The sequence below is a fragment of the Rhopalosiphum maidis genome, chromosome 3 (genome assembly GCF_003676215.2).
Source record: "Rhopalosiphum maidis isolate BTI-1 chromosome 3, ASM367621v3, whole genome shotgun sequence".
Lineage (NCBI taxonomy): Eukaryota > Metazoa > Arthropoda > Insecta > Hemiptera > Aphididae > Rhopalosiphum > Rhopalosiphum maidis.
The window spans coordinates 60514663-60528816 of NC_040879.1; the positions used below are offsets into that span (position 1 = coordinate 60514663).

A 14154-nucleotide genomic window follows, 5' to 3' on the forward strand; every position below is an offset into this window, starting at 1 on the left:
TTTGGGAACCTTTATTAGATACATCAATAGCAATAGAAAAATAACAACCATTTTGAAAAGCCGTAACCAATTTCAAATCTTGAATGGCTAGTTCTATTGAATTAGGACTGAGAATGTTTTTTATTATTGATTCTGCTTTGGTACGTCCACAGTGAACTTTTTTTGCCATAACAGTATCTCCGTATAGAGAAGTATTCAATTTTATTCCACAGTCCATACTTAAATAGCTATGATGATGATTAATTGCGTGGTAAATTGATGCTATTTCAATGATTGCTACCATAAGTTCATCCGAGCTATTTCGTTTATTTATAAATGTGGTCATTAATGAATTATGTTTTAAATTCTTTGTAGTTTTTTTTATGGTTTTCACTGTTTAAATGAGTAGTCGAGCCTTTTCACCGTCCCATTTTACAATAAAATTAACGTTACAAAATAAACATTTCGCTTTTTTCTCATCTATTTTAACTAACCATTTCTTATGCTTTTCGTTGGTTAACTATGGGTCTTTAAACTTAGTTTCATACTTTTTGACTTTTCTTGGATTACCATCAAATTCTTCCATGGTGATAATAATTAATAAATCTAAAATAAATATCGATGTACGATTACAATGACACAAAAACTAAACGCAGATATTCAGTTTCGACCAAACACACTCGACTGTGAGGTTGAAACTGATTCGTAAAATTGTAATCACAGACTCATAAACCATAGTTCATAATCTTATTATTCTTATTATCGTGTTATTAATTTATTAGTAGTATAAATTGAATGCATAAGGCATAATAATAAAAACAAGTCGATATAAGACTATAAATCGTATCTTATTTTATCTTTTGGCGTAAGCAAATCAATGATCTTATTACTTATTGACAAACTTTTTATAATTATATAAAAATATGTCGTCATATTATGACGACCCAGAGAATAATTCATTGAACCCGTAGCCCGTAGATTTATATGTAAACCCGGATTATTTGGGTGAAACCCGGAGAGGTGGCAACTCTAGTTGTATCCGTAATAATTATAGAAATTTATTATAATTAAAAAACCTAACTACTTAATATGTCAGTGTCATGAAGTAGTTAATGAAATTGATTAAATATGTACTGCATAGAATTTTACATACAATTTTTTTTTCAACAGCAATCTGTTTATTAAAAAATATTATTAAATAGTGTATATTAAATATTCTGCAGGGATTTTTATAGTTCTTTTTACTGTAATTGTTTTTGTTTTTAAGTCGTCCATTTTTTCCCAATTTCCATTTCTACGTTTACAATATGCTGTGTAGTATAAATTCCGAAGTCTTTTCATTCTTTCATAGTAACAGCAAACACCCCTTAGCTCATATGTTAGGTTAATAAATTACCATTGGTAGATACGACTTCGTTGCTCTTTAACGTGGATTCGATATCGTCATCTAAAAGTAAAATTAATAAATAATTATTGTTATTCACGGATTTAAATTTACTAAACTAAATGTCTTTGAAAAATAAAATAACAACCTACAATATGACATGAAATAATCTTTTATTAATCAATAATTATTATTCTAAAGAATATTTAAGTTTACTTAACATTGTTATATAATAGTTCTATAAATACATGTCATTTAGAAACAACTGGTCTGTTTTATAATTGGTACAGGATTACTCAGATTATCAACAAGACTACAAAAAGTAGTTTCATTTTTTATTCGAAGCTAAACTATATTTTCTAATTTATTAAGATTATCATTATTATCATTGGCTGTTATGTAAGGAGTCGGTATATGCGTCACTGTTGTCTTTCTATATTTGGGGATTAAAACATATGATAATATTCTTTGAGGTAGGTAGATATTTTCGAAAAATATTTATCGTATTACCAATGTAGCATCGCATTTTGCGATTGAGATGTCATTGTTTATTATTTCAATAGGGCAATAAGGTGGTGAATCTGTAAAAATAAAAAGTACATCCAATCCAATATAAAACTCAAACTCTAGTGCATTAACTCAGAGATTAAATTATAAGGTATTGATTAACTAAATATTATAACATTCATAACCATACTTAATACATAAAAAAGATAATTTAAAATTATTTCAATATTTTTCTAGACATATTTACTATTAAATTGTCCCTTTGAGTGCCATAGACGCATATATACGAACTCTAACAATATATTTTTGTTTTAAGGCTATTCACTTTTGTTGGGTGTTTAAACTGTCACAATAAGCAACCATGGTTATTGATACGATTAGGTTAAACCAGTGATTCCCAACTGGTGGTCCGCGGACCACCGGTGGTCCGTGGACTCATCTTAAGTGGTCCGCGAATAAAAAAATTTAAATTGAAAAAATGAGCGAAATTATACTTGATATTTTTGTTATTAACGGCTTAGCGTCTAAGTAACAGCCAGATAACACACTATCGCAACCGATGACAATTTATGTACGGATATAAATAACATTCGGTCATGCGGGTATAGCTGAATTGTGATAAATATTTATCTGCGTTTTTCCACTATACTACTATAATATTACGGTAACTATTACTAGTTATGTCTCATAATCCGTCGATAATTTTATCACGTAGGTATTACCTACTCGTTTCGTATTTTATCTTCATTAATATTTTATCTATTATTATTTTACTCGTATTATATTTATTTGTCATATCGTAAGTTAGTACATTACGTGACTTCGCTTTACGAAAAGTACATATTTTCTTGTGCGTTGTTTGATTAATTAACATTTATTTGTTTGTATAATTATATATTATACTTATTATAGTATAATATTACTATTAAACATGCCGAAAAGAAAATACAATGATGAATACATTAAATTTGGTTTCACCGATATTACAGTGAATAAGGAAGTAAGACCACAGTGCGTGATTTGTACAACAGTTCTCAGTAATGATGCACTAAAACCTGCAAAATTAGAACGACATTTGAAGACAGTCCACCCAAATTTTAGTGATCGTTCTCGAGAATTCTTTGAAGGTAAGAAGGAAAACTTTAAAAAAATGAAACTTGGGACAAGTGGTACGAGATTTGAAACCTCTGAAAAAGTGCTTCATACCTCATATGAGATCTCCCTATTAATTGCAAAATCTAAAAAACCTCATACTATTGGTGAAACTTTGATCAAACCGTGTTTGTTGAAAGCCACAGAAGAGATTTTAGGTAAGGAAGCAGCAAAAAAAATACAAAACATTCCTTTATCAAATAACACTGTAAAATCGCGAATAGGAAATATGTCACAAGACATTGAAGAACAGCTTATATGCCTCATAAAAAAATCTCCCTGGTTTGCTCTTCAGTGTGACGAAAGTACGGATGTAGCACAATGTTGTCAATTGCTAATCTTTGTTCGATTTTTAAGTGCAGATAATACAATAAAAGAAGAATTATTACTATCACAAGTATTAGAAACTACGTCAAGAGGGGTTGACGTTATGAAAATAATCCTTGATTATTTTGAAAAACATAAACTAATGTGGGAAAATCTTGCTGGATTTTGTACCGATGGCGCTCCTGCTATGCTCGGATCACGTTTAGGTTTAGCTACATTGGTAAAACAAAAAAATCCAACCACATTAACTACGCATTGTATTATACATCGTCAAGCGTTGGCGTCCAAAACATTACCAAAAGATCTAGCTTTTGCGATGAAAATATCCATACAGTTAGTGAATGCTGTTAAAAATAGTGCACTCAATACACGTGTTTTTCAAAAATTATGTGCAAATATGGACGCTGAGTATGAAACATTACTATTTCATACTGAAACAAGATGGCTTTCAAAAGGAAATATGTTGGCACGTTTATTTGAGCTTCGAGAGGAGTTGAAGGTTTTTTTAATCGATAAAGGTATGAACTATTTACATGAGCAACTTTGTGAGCCAAAAATTGAAATGCAAATTGCATATCTTGCGGATATATTTGGCCACTTAAATCACCTAAATTTGCAACTGCAAGGTTATGGTAATGTTAAACTTGAAGGTTCCGCAAATATTTTCGTATTTGAAGATAAAGTTCGCGCTTTTGTCTGCAAGATAAATCTTTAGATTGACAAAACTCAGATGAAAAATTATTCTGTATTTCCTACACTGCGAGTTCTTATTGATGACGAACACTACAAATGTTTTAGAATAATGTATTAGAACACTTAAGAGTCCTTAAAGAGGAATTTACCAGATACTTTCCAGAATATGGTGTAGTAGACACTGATGTTGTTAAGAAGTTAATTCGTAATCCTTTCACTGTCGAAGTCAACAATGTTCAAGAAGAAATGCAAGATGAATTAATAGATCTTCAGAACGACAGCAACTTGAAGAGTTCGTTTGAATATAGTACAAACTTAGAAGAGTTTTGGTGTAAAAAGGCCATGGGATATCCAAACATTCGGCAAACAGCATTACGTTTCCTCATAGTTTTTTCAACCACATATTTATGTGAGCAAGGATTTTCTTCACTATTATCTATAAAAAATAAACAACGAAATCGTCTGAATCCAAGTGATGATATGCGACTGGCACTAAGCAACAGCATCGTTCCAAGAATTTCACAACTGGTAAAAGAAGCGCGCCCTAATAAGTCACATTAATACTCAATAATATACATTTGTTATATTTTTTTCTCATTGAATAAATAAAAAAAAATGTAAAATTTAAATTTGTATCAGCTTTTTTTATTAAATTAAATTTTTAAATAAATAAGTTAAAATATTTTTCCACGACATAAACTGTATTTCTGATTTTATTTTGTACCTAGAAATTATAAACTATATATAAAACTATAAAAAAAATAAGTAATATAAAGAGGGGGGGAGGATTGAAATCAGGGAGTGGTCCGTGACGGTGAAAAATTTATAAAAGTGGTCCGTGCCTATTGTTGAGTTGGGAACCACTGGGTTAAACGATAGTATACGGTAGTATAACGATATCGATAATTTTCAAGGAACGTTTCAAACCTTGTCGACAACGACATATTTTTGAGCGTAGCAGACATTCATTTTTTAAAACTATATCCGATTGCTGCTAATGTTGCTACTTCTTCACCGTATCCTAAATTGGAATCATAACCCTAGGTCCCTGACTACAATGGAAAGAGTTTTTAAGTTTTAATAATGATAGGAACCAATGAAAGACAGTAGAAAAGATTAACGCCATTTCTTTTTTCAATTAAGGATTTAGTTTCATAATAAATGGAATTGGCACAAGCTTGAATAGGATTTTTAAAATGTTCTAATCCCCCATTTTGTCCATCATATTCTTGTTCTAGATAAATACATTCTTTATCTTCATCTATATCAAACGCTAGTGTGAATCACTTTTTTATATCAATTTTGATCTGCATGTCTCTACTCTATGATTTTTGGTGAAATATTTATTTTTGCTTCTGTTGCCATTAATTCAATTAGCTCGTTTTGTATATTGTGACCAAGGTAATGAATACTAGTTAGCTTATTTATTATTCGATGTAAGTGTTTTATTTTCTATAGCTAGGTCAATCTTACCCATAATTTAAATAATACCTATAAATTTCCCATTGTTTTCTGTATTTACTACATCTGAAGATTCTCTGAAAGTATCGTGATGCTTTGTTAAATATTGTATAGTGGCAATGATGCGATCATCATATTTTTCCAATGTTATTTTTCTTTTTCCATAGCCATTAAGCCATAGTGGAATTTTCCGAAATCTTCAACTTTAGTTACATCCATGTCTGTATCTATAGCTTTTAAATTTAGGCTTGAATGTTCGTGGATTTTAAAATTTCAGATAAATACTTCCAGTTATTGGTACCTATGGTTGACAATAAAGATTTCTGCGATCCAGAAAAAGTAAAAAGTTTACAACAAAAGCAAAATACCCTGGGTCGAACGCACGACTGGAGAAATTCTAGTAATCACAAAATTAGTTTTATGATTGGGTGATGATGATTGCAAAGTTAGTACCACTGATTCGGTGGTTCTATACTTTGGTGGTCTTGTTTCGAATGTGTACAAGTTGAATTTTAGTGTTTAGGTGTCTTTCACCAATCAATGTAAATCAATGACCGACTGTGCAACACGCCTACGGTGGGTTGTCCTACCTTCTTAAGTCGATTTACTGACAATGTTAGCCCAATTAATAAAACCAGAACTTTACATAAACTTAAATTTCGAAATAGATTATATCATACTCCTTCTGACGTCAATAGTCGAGTGTTGTTTTGTTCGTAAAAAAGTTAAATCGCGTATTAGAACTTTAAGTAGTCATTAATCAACGGTGAAAATCAAATTTTCATACACAACTAAACATACCAGGTAGACTATCCGGGATCGGGACAATGTGGGTGCATAGGTGAAATTATTTATGTATTTATGTATTGAATATACAATATTACCAAAAATCACGAGTTCGTGACACTCAAGTATTATTAAAAACAATTTGTAATTTATTCTATTAATTTACAAAAATAGAAACTATATACATGGAAATAAATTTAAAGGTGTGTTTGTCGTATTATACACAATAATAATTCTAAATAATTTTGAAATAAAATATTTCATGAAAAAAATCGAAAAAAAAATGTAAACAATTTGATCAGTATATGTAAACCAGTGCACAGCCGCCGGAGCGGGGTTTCGAATTTGCTTGCTTAATTATGGGAGCCTATGCTTATCACCTATGGATTAAACTACTACAGTTTGAGTTGAAAAGCAATTAGCCGTTTCGGAGCCGTTGAGGTTTTTGCGTGACGATACCTCAAATTGCACAAAAATTATTATTGAATTCGTCTTCAATAACCGTTTATATATTATTCGAATCACATACGATGCGTATATTACTAGTGTTTATCAAACGCATACGCCATATACTATTCCAACGCACCGAATCTATTCGGAGTGATATCGAGCACTGTAACCCTTTACAGGGCACCGAATGTCACAGTACATAGGAACATTCGACAGATGTTATTTAAAATATAAATCGTCATGACCTTTCTTTCTTGATACAGATTATAAATTAGGAACCTACTTGTTAATTATTGATATATTAAATATTAGTTAACCATTACATTAATTAATTGTTTATGCTACTCAATCATAGTTATACATAATAGAATTTTAATAATTTTAAAATTTAATAGTGTTTTTAAGTGTTGCTGGTTTTAGTGGTAAGTAATCGTAATATACAAAGTAGTAATTTTATTGTAAACACAACCTTTTTTAGAGATTATTAAACATAGTTATAACTTATAACTTATAAGCATTGGATTTAAAATAATAAATTTAACGTTAGGCTTATGTATTAGTTATAGATTAGTAAAATACATAATGTAATAAGGATAACATAATCGCGAACTCTTGGTCTACAGTATACTTGTATTTTTAAATGTAATTGTGTGTGCTTCTCTTTCTCGTATACCACCGCTACATTTAGTACTACTTCACATTTCGTCATGTCGTCTAGTAAAACAATCGTTAATACTGCTCAAAAATCAACCGCTAATAGCCGGGTTTTTTGTAACCGCCATGGACCTACCTCTTCTAATGCACTAGTTACAAGCACTAACTCCTTAGATGATGTGATGTCTACGCTACTCTCCTTTTGTGGTGACTATGTGTTCTCTAATAAAGTGCAATCTGCTACCCAAGCATCTCAATTAAAATAATTGAAAAACGACCTTAAACAGCTTTCGTGTCTAGTTGCAGATCTAAAAGTTGAAAATTCAACGTTTCGTATTGAAGTTGATTTGCTCAAAAATAAGGTAGCATCCCACGAGTCAGGTTCCACCTCTGCTATTGCGACAACTACTGTCACTCAAGTTTTGCAAAAGACCTATGAGCGTCAAAGCAGTTATTTCACACTATTGTCTACGGTGTCCCCGAGTCTATGTCTTCTATTGTTTCTCAGAGTGCTGAAGAGGCTGTAAATATATTCAGCTTGGTAATGAAACCAAGAGTTTTTAGGACTGTTAGGAAAAACCACTCACCTAAATACCTAATCTTATTCCCAAAACTGTATTCCATAATAATACAGCAGAACATGATGAATAACATTCTGCCAATTTGTTTTCTTCCTTTTTTAATTCTGTATATACGCCCAAGCGTAGCAATTGTGATCTTTCAACACTTATATTCTATTGTATGACTTGCTCCATAACTGTTTTTTCTCAGTTGATGTTTTTGATGGTCTTACTTCTCTGCGTAATACTAAGTCAATTGGGCCTGTTGGATTGTTTGGATTATTTTTATTTTATGTCAGGCATTCTATCTCTTTTTCTCTGTAACTTTTATTTAGACGCTCGAAGATGACTGGAATTTTCCTGATAAATGGAAACTGTATTCTATTACTCCAGTACTGAAATCGGGGGATGTATCTCTAGTCTCCAACTACAGACCAATCTCTATTCTTTCCCACATAGCCAAATCATTCGAATCTATAGTTCTTAATAATATTCAACCAAGCGCCAACAGATTGTAAATGGAGGAACAGTATGGTTTCTGGTCTAGCCGTTCTACAATTACTTCTAATGCAGTCTTTTGTTATTATATATTTGTAGCTTTTAAAGCTCATTCGAAAGTTGATGTCATTTTCACTGACTAATATTCACACTAACATATCTCGCCCGTATTGTATGCTAAAATAAATCAAATTAGTTTAAGTATATTAATTTTAAATGTTTGATTATTTGATATAACACGTACAAATATATATAAATTGATTCATAATTAGAAATGTAGATGATTCCTTTTTTGAGAATATTAAAATATAATAGTAAATTCAATAACCTGCGCTACACGAACTGATATATGTAGGATACGATGAAAGAAGGACCAATTACAGTCAATTATAAAATTAATTACAAATATGTCAGTGTATTAACTACATTAATACTCGATTTATTTTGTAATAATCGAATTATTATTATTATTATATATTTTTTTCACTTATTTTTTATACCCATGATTATTATATAGTACATAATGATATAAATTTTAAGGTCTTTAATTTAAATCGCAATTTTTTCTACGACTTACTATTCTATCTTGTCAATAAACTTAATTATAAAAGACTTACTGCCTCCAATAAAGTTCTTATTTATTTTTAACATACGAGTAAAATCACAATAAAATATGTATTTCGTATCAACGTATTATTTCAAATTTTCATCTATTTTTCTATTATTTTTCTACCCAACACTATTATTAACACACACATTTTAGGTTTTAATATTATTTTTTTACTTAATCTTCATTCTTCAACAATTAATAAAAAAAAAAATGATAATAATTTTTTTTAAATATTTGTATATATATATATTATTTGTTTTAAATTAATTTTAGATACTTGACCCACACACAGCTGTTTTGACTAGAATTTGTTTTTCGTTAAAAGTGTATCATATTATCAGAATGACTATTTATTTTTAAAACTAACAACTAATGTTTTGTATTATGACAATCTACAATATAATAAGCACGTTTATTTTACAAAATATTAAATAATTCTTATTTTATAGATGTTCGTACTCAACTAATCTATGCATAGTTCGGTTTATAAGAAATTAAAAAATCATAAAATAACGTTTAATTGATTACTTGTATTACACTATTATAATCACTTTTCAGGTAATAGACAAGCCGATGCAGGAATAGATTACAAAAGTAATTATTCGATAGTAACTAAGTGTCTAAATACTATTTTTAATATCACCTATCATAATATAAAATATATTTATTTATTTAATTTAAACAACCATATTGATCATATTAGTTTTAACTAAAAGAAACTTTGAAACTATTGATTTTAGATGTGTTTATGCACGAGCTTTTATCGTTGATGGGGGCGTCTATAGTCTATTCAGAATAGTGAAAAGAGCGGTACCGGGAAGTGACCAGATTTTGTTAGCGGTGGTCAGATACTTCAGACATCATTCCGAATGAGGTATTTCGGCTTTCGTGACAAATCTATGCCCATGCGCACAAGTCGGCTGTCCGGTAACACTATTATTCTGAATAGACTATAGAACATCCGATTTTTCTACCGCCATAATACGCTATCGTTACGACCAGTGTCCGCCTGTCGTCAAAGGACGTCAGTGTCCGTCTACTCGTTTAAGGCGCTGCTACTAAGTCGTGTATTCATTCCTGAAGTATCATTGTCTACGGTGCAGTGGCGCATTTAAACATTTAGCGACCTGGGGCAACATTTTACTAGCGCCCCCCCCCTCCTCAAGAAATACACATTTAATATTTTTGTAGATAATAAATATAAATATATTTAAAATAATTATTAATATACTAGAACAAACAATATTTAAAAATGTACTTATACTTTTCGTCGTGCATGGTCTTGAGCAAATTCTTGAATAATATCGTCGTAGCTTATTGCTGTAGTAACATCAGATTCTATATTCATGATTGCTAATGCAGTGAGCCTTTCTTCGCCTATGTTTGACCTTAAATATGATTTTATACGTTTTAAGGCTGAAAATGACCTCTCAGTTGAGCAGTTACTAACTGGAGTGCATAGTAACATTCTCAAAGCAATATCTATATAAGGGAAAATATCCTTCAAATTATTTTTTCTTATAAACACTAACATATCTTGAATACTTTGAGGAGGATTAGAAATAGTTTTCAAATAGCTGCTAAAATGAATACATTCATTAGGAAATGAAGTTCCCAAATCTGTATTATATTCATTTCTTAACAGCTCAGCAGATACCCTTATGTCTGCAGCTGTCATTTTAGTAATTTTAAAAAAAAAATAATAATTTTTTAAAAGGTTGTCATATGCAATTTTTCTTCTCAACAATTCTGACTTCAATTGGTCTAAAATAACAAAATAGGTATTGATTTTAAAATTAGTTACAATACTTTCCATTGAACTGTCATCATTAAATTTTTTAATTTTTTTTTGTCGCTTTTCAGTATTTCTAAAGTTCATAATTCCACATTTTTCAATAGCATTTCTTTTAAAATTTTCATAATCTTTATCTGTACGAATATCATCAACATAATTAATTAATGATTGATAAAGCTCAACAACAACACTAATATTGACAAAAATAACGTTCGGCGGTCGGCGATAAGGAAAATAATATTTTGATGTGGATATTATGTTATTTTTAACTCGTATTAGCTAATAACATGTTATTTCCGCCACAGATGATATATATAATAATATATAAATAAATCATTGATATTTATATCTATGATTGTCACAATCCCGTGCCGCTCATAGACCTGTATGAAAACCGTTTATAATCATAGACCTTATGAGTTATAAGTAAAATGTCTATTTTTAATTTATAATCTTTATTTGTATTTTGTATAATAATATTATATCAAATTAAATAGAAAGATTTCAATTATATGTAGTGGTAAACTATAAAAATTTTCCCGCCCCCTAGAATTTGGCGCCCGGGGCACTTGCCCCAGTTGCCCCCCCTTAAATGCGCCACTGCTACGGTGGTGCAAATTACAAACACTATTTTCGGCTATCAGTAGCGGCGCAAATAACATATCTTTATTTTGGTGCAAATTACGAACTCCTTTGAAAATAAGCAAACAATAGACGCGAGCCGTTTAGAACGCGCTGATTTACTTATATTGTATTTTGTATCAAGTTAACGTTAAAATGAAGATTTTACTAAACACTTATTCATCACGTATTCATTTTCACGTTGATGTATAAATCGACGAAGTTGGTGCTGTAACATTGAACAAATGAATATTGTTAGCAGCATTATACGTTGATTGCTGCATCGTATTATTACATTATTCACCAAAAAATTGTTTTCGATGTATATATTTTCATAAAACATGAAAACGAAATTTATTAACTTGTTTATTGATAATATATTTTGTCCGTGTATATTTTATAGGAAACATAAGTACGTATTTTCTATGATTTTTTTAAACTAAATCTTATTAATTAAACATACTATAAGATTGTTATATACTCAGGCCCACGAGAGTCTGATCGTAACCGCGAATCGATACTAACGCGAGCTAGGTCTGCTGGCCGAATTTTCTCCCACCATTGTGCCATTCCTATTACTTGGTAACGTATATACAGCGGAGATCGTTATCGACCAGCTTTCGATCGGTATGGTTCGGTATATGGGAGGGGGACTGATGCGCAGCGACGAACAAGTTTTTACGGTCGGACTCTCGTGGGCCAGAGTTATAGTTATGTAACGATTTACAGATTATAATATTAGCAGTGTGCAACCAGAGGGGAGGGTAAGGGGTAGTTATCCCTCCAGAAATTTCTCCGAGGTCTAGTATAATAACCTATGTACTTATCTTATGTATATACAGAACTGTTGCCGCGATCGGCTCTCATCCAAAATTTATAATTGGAGAAAGGTGCCTTTATGACTGTGAGTAGGCAACCACACGTAATGCATTACTCGCACAATAATTTTAATAGAATGGATAAAAAAAAACACTATTTAATTGAATATGATAATATAACAATATAATTGACCTAAGCCGGTTCAGTAATAGTTTAATATAACAGTATAAAAATGGTAACAGTATATAATTAAAAAAATATATATGCAATTAGCCTTAGCTGGCTCTTTAATAATATAAAATTGTGCTTTGTTGGCCTGTTTGACCCAATACAAAGTATAACCAATATGAATAATATAATATTGTTGGCTTATGCAGACTTAACAAAAGTATAACAAAGTAAAAAAATATAATTAGCCTATGCTGGATCACTAATAATATGACAGTAAAAAACTATTGGCCTAAGCGGGCTCTTACCACAATGTATAAAAAAACTAAGTAATAATATAATGCGGCTCGACAGCCAATTACCTGGGAACTGGTGTCTGTTGACGGCTTCGAACCAGAACGCTACCGTCTCGGGATGCCCACACTTGTACAATAAAAATAATACAATATCAAATAAAATGTGTGACAATCTCGAGAATGTACAACCAACAAGCCACCAGCTCAAACGATTAACTCAAATACATCACGCACAACGAAACCAAAAGTACAAACAAGTAATTCATGTGGTTCTGCAAGTATGTCTTATGGTTACCCTGAATTGGGAAATAATATTAGTTACCATATATAAGAATAATGACGATACTTACAGAAAATTAATGCATATACACAGAACGTTGAAACAAAAAGAACACTTGAATGATAAAAAAATGAGGTTTGTGCAAACTAATACAAAAAAATAAGACCACTGGCTGAGACTGTTCTAGCATAGCTCGAACGGCAGAAAATAATACGAAGAGAAGAGAGGCGCCCGTGCGCGCCGGCTTTTATAACCTTTTCAGCCAAGTTTAATCTCCACAGTGTCAACGCACACCAAAGTGCAATAATATGAACTTAGGCGACACTGCGAGAATGACTTGACTGAATTGGATACTGAACATTGGAACTTAAAGAAAACACGGACACATAATTGAAAATTTTGAATGAAAACGGGAACACAACGGTCATTATCAGACGACTGATAGTACCACATCGCACAGCTGGCTGGCACGACACTAAGTCACTTGAAATGATAACATAGAAGAAAATGACACGAAATTCAAAAAACATACGGCGCGAACAAGTACAGTTTATTACTGTGTACGGTTAAGATGTGTGTTTCTATGCTCCCGTATCGCTCTCTTATCTATCTTGTTTACATTAATGACCCGCATGGGTTCATACCCACTTAGCAAAATCCCAATTCGCTGACAAATATACCAATTTTAAAATATTTTTAAAATATTCCCTTTTCATCGACAGTCTAATTTACCGATGTCTTGGTTCGTCGACAAATTATTAATAAAGTTTAAATTTTCCCGATTCGCCGACAGTGGATGGTACATTTAAATCAGCCTCCTAATTATTTATGCAAATATACACATTACACTGTTTTGTGATGGGTGTTATGGTGCCAATGGTTATGGTATGTTATCATTTCAAAAATTAATATATATTTTAACATATTACATAAATATATGCCTATTATATATTCATATTTTTATACATTATAATGTATTACATTCATATATTTATTTATATTTACGCTTATGTTCTTTTACCGAATAAAAGCAATAATGCTTTTAAGAGAATGTTCAATATAACTAAAGAAGCTGCCTTGAGAAATGATATAGCTTTTAAACCAAAAACATTTC

At 30.9% G+C, this 14154-nt stretch overlaps 2 protein-coding genes across 2 annotated transcripts; both read left to right on the forward strand.

Annotated features, from left to right (window-relative positions):
• Window positions 1–613: 613 nt before the first annotated feature.
• Window positions 614–3396, forward strand: LOC113557598 (SCAN domain-containing protein 3-like). Its single transcript, XM_026963168.1, has 3 exons — window positions 614–665; window positions 2860–3327; window positions 3380–3396. The coding sequence occupies exons 1-3, from the start codon at window positions 614–616 to the stop codon at window positions 3394–3396; spliced, it is 537 nt and encodes a 178-aa protein (XP_026818969.1).
• A 95-nt stretch (window positions 3397–3491) lies between these two features.
• On the forward strand, window positions 3492–8471 carry LOC113557599 (protein ZBED8-like). The gene is made up of 3 exons (XM_026963169.1): window positions 3492–4031; window positions 4148–4570; window positions 8289–8471. The coding sequence occupies exons 1-3, from the start codon at window positions 3492–3494 to the stop codon at window positions 8469–8471; spliced, it is 1146 nt and encodes a 381-aa protein (XP_026818970.1).
• The last annotated feature ends 5683 nt before the right edge of the window (window positions 8472–14154 follow it).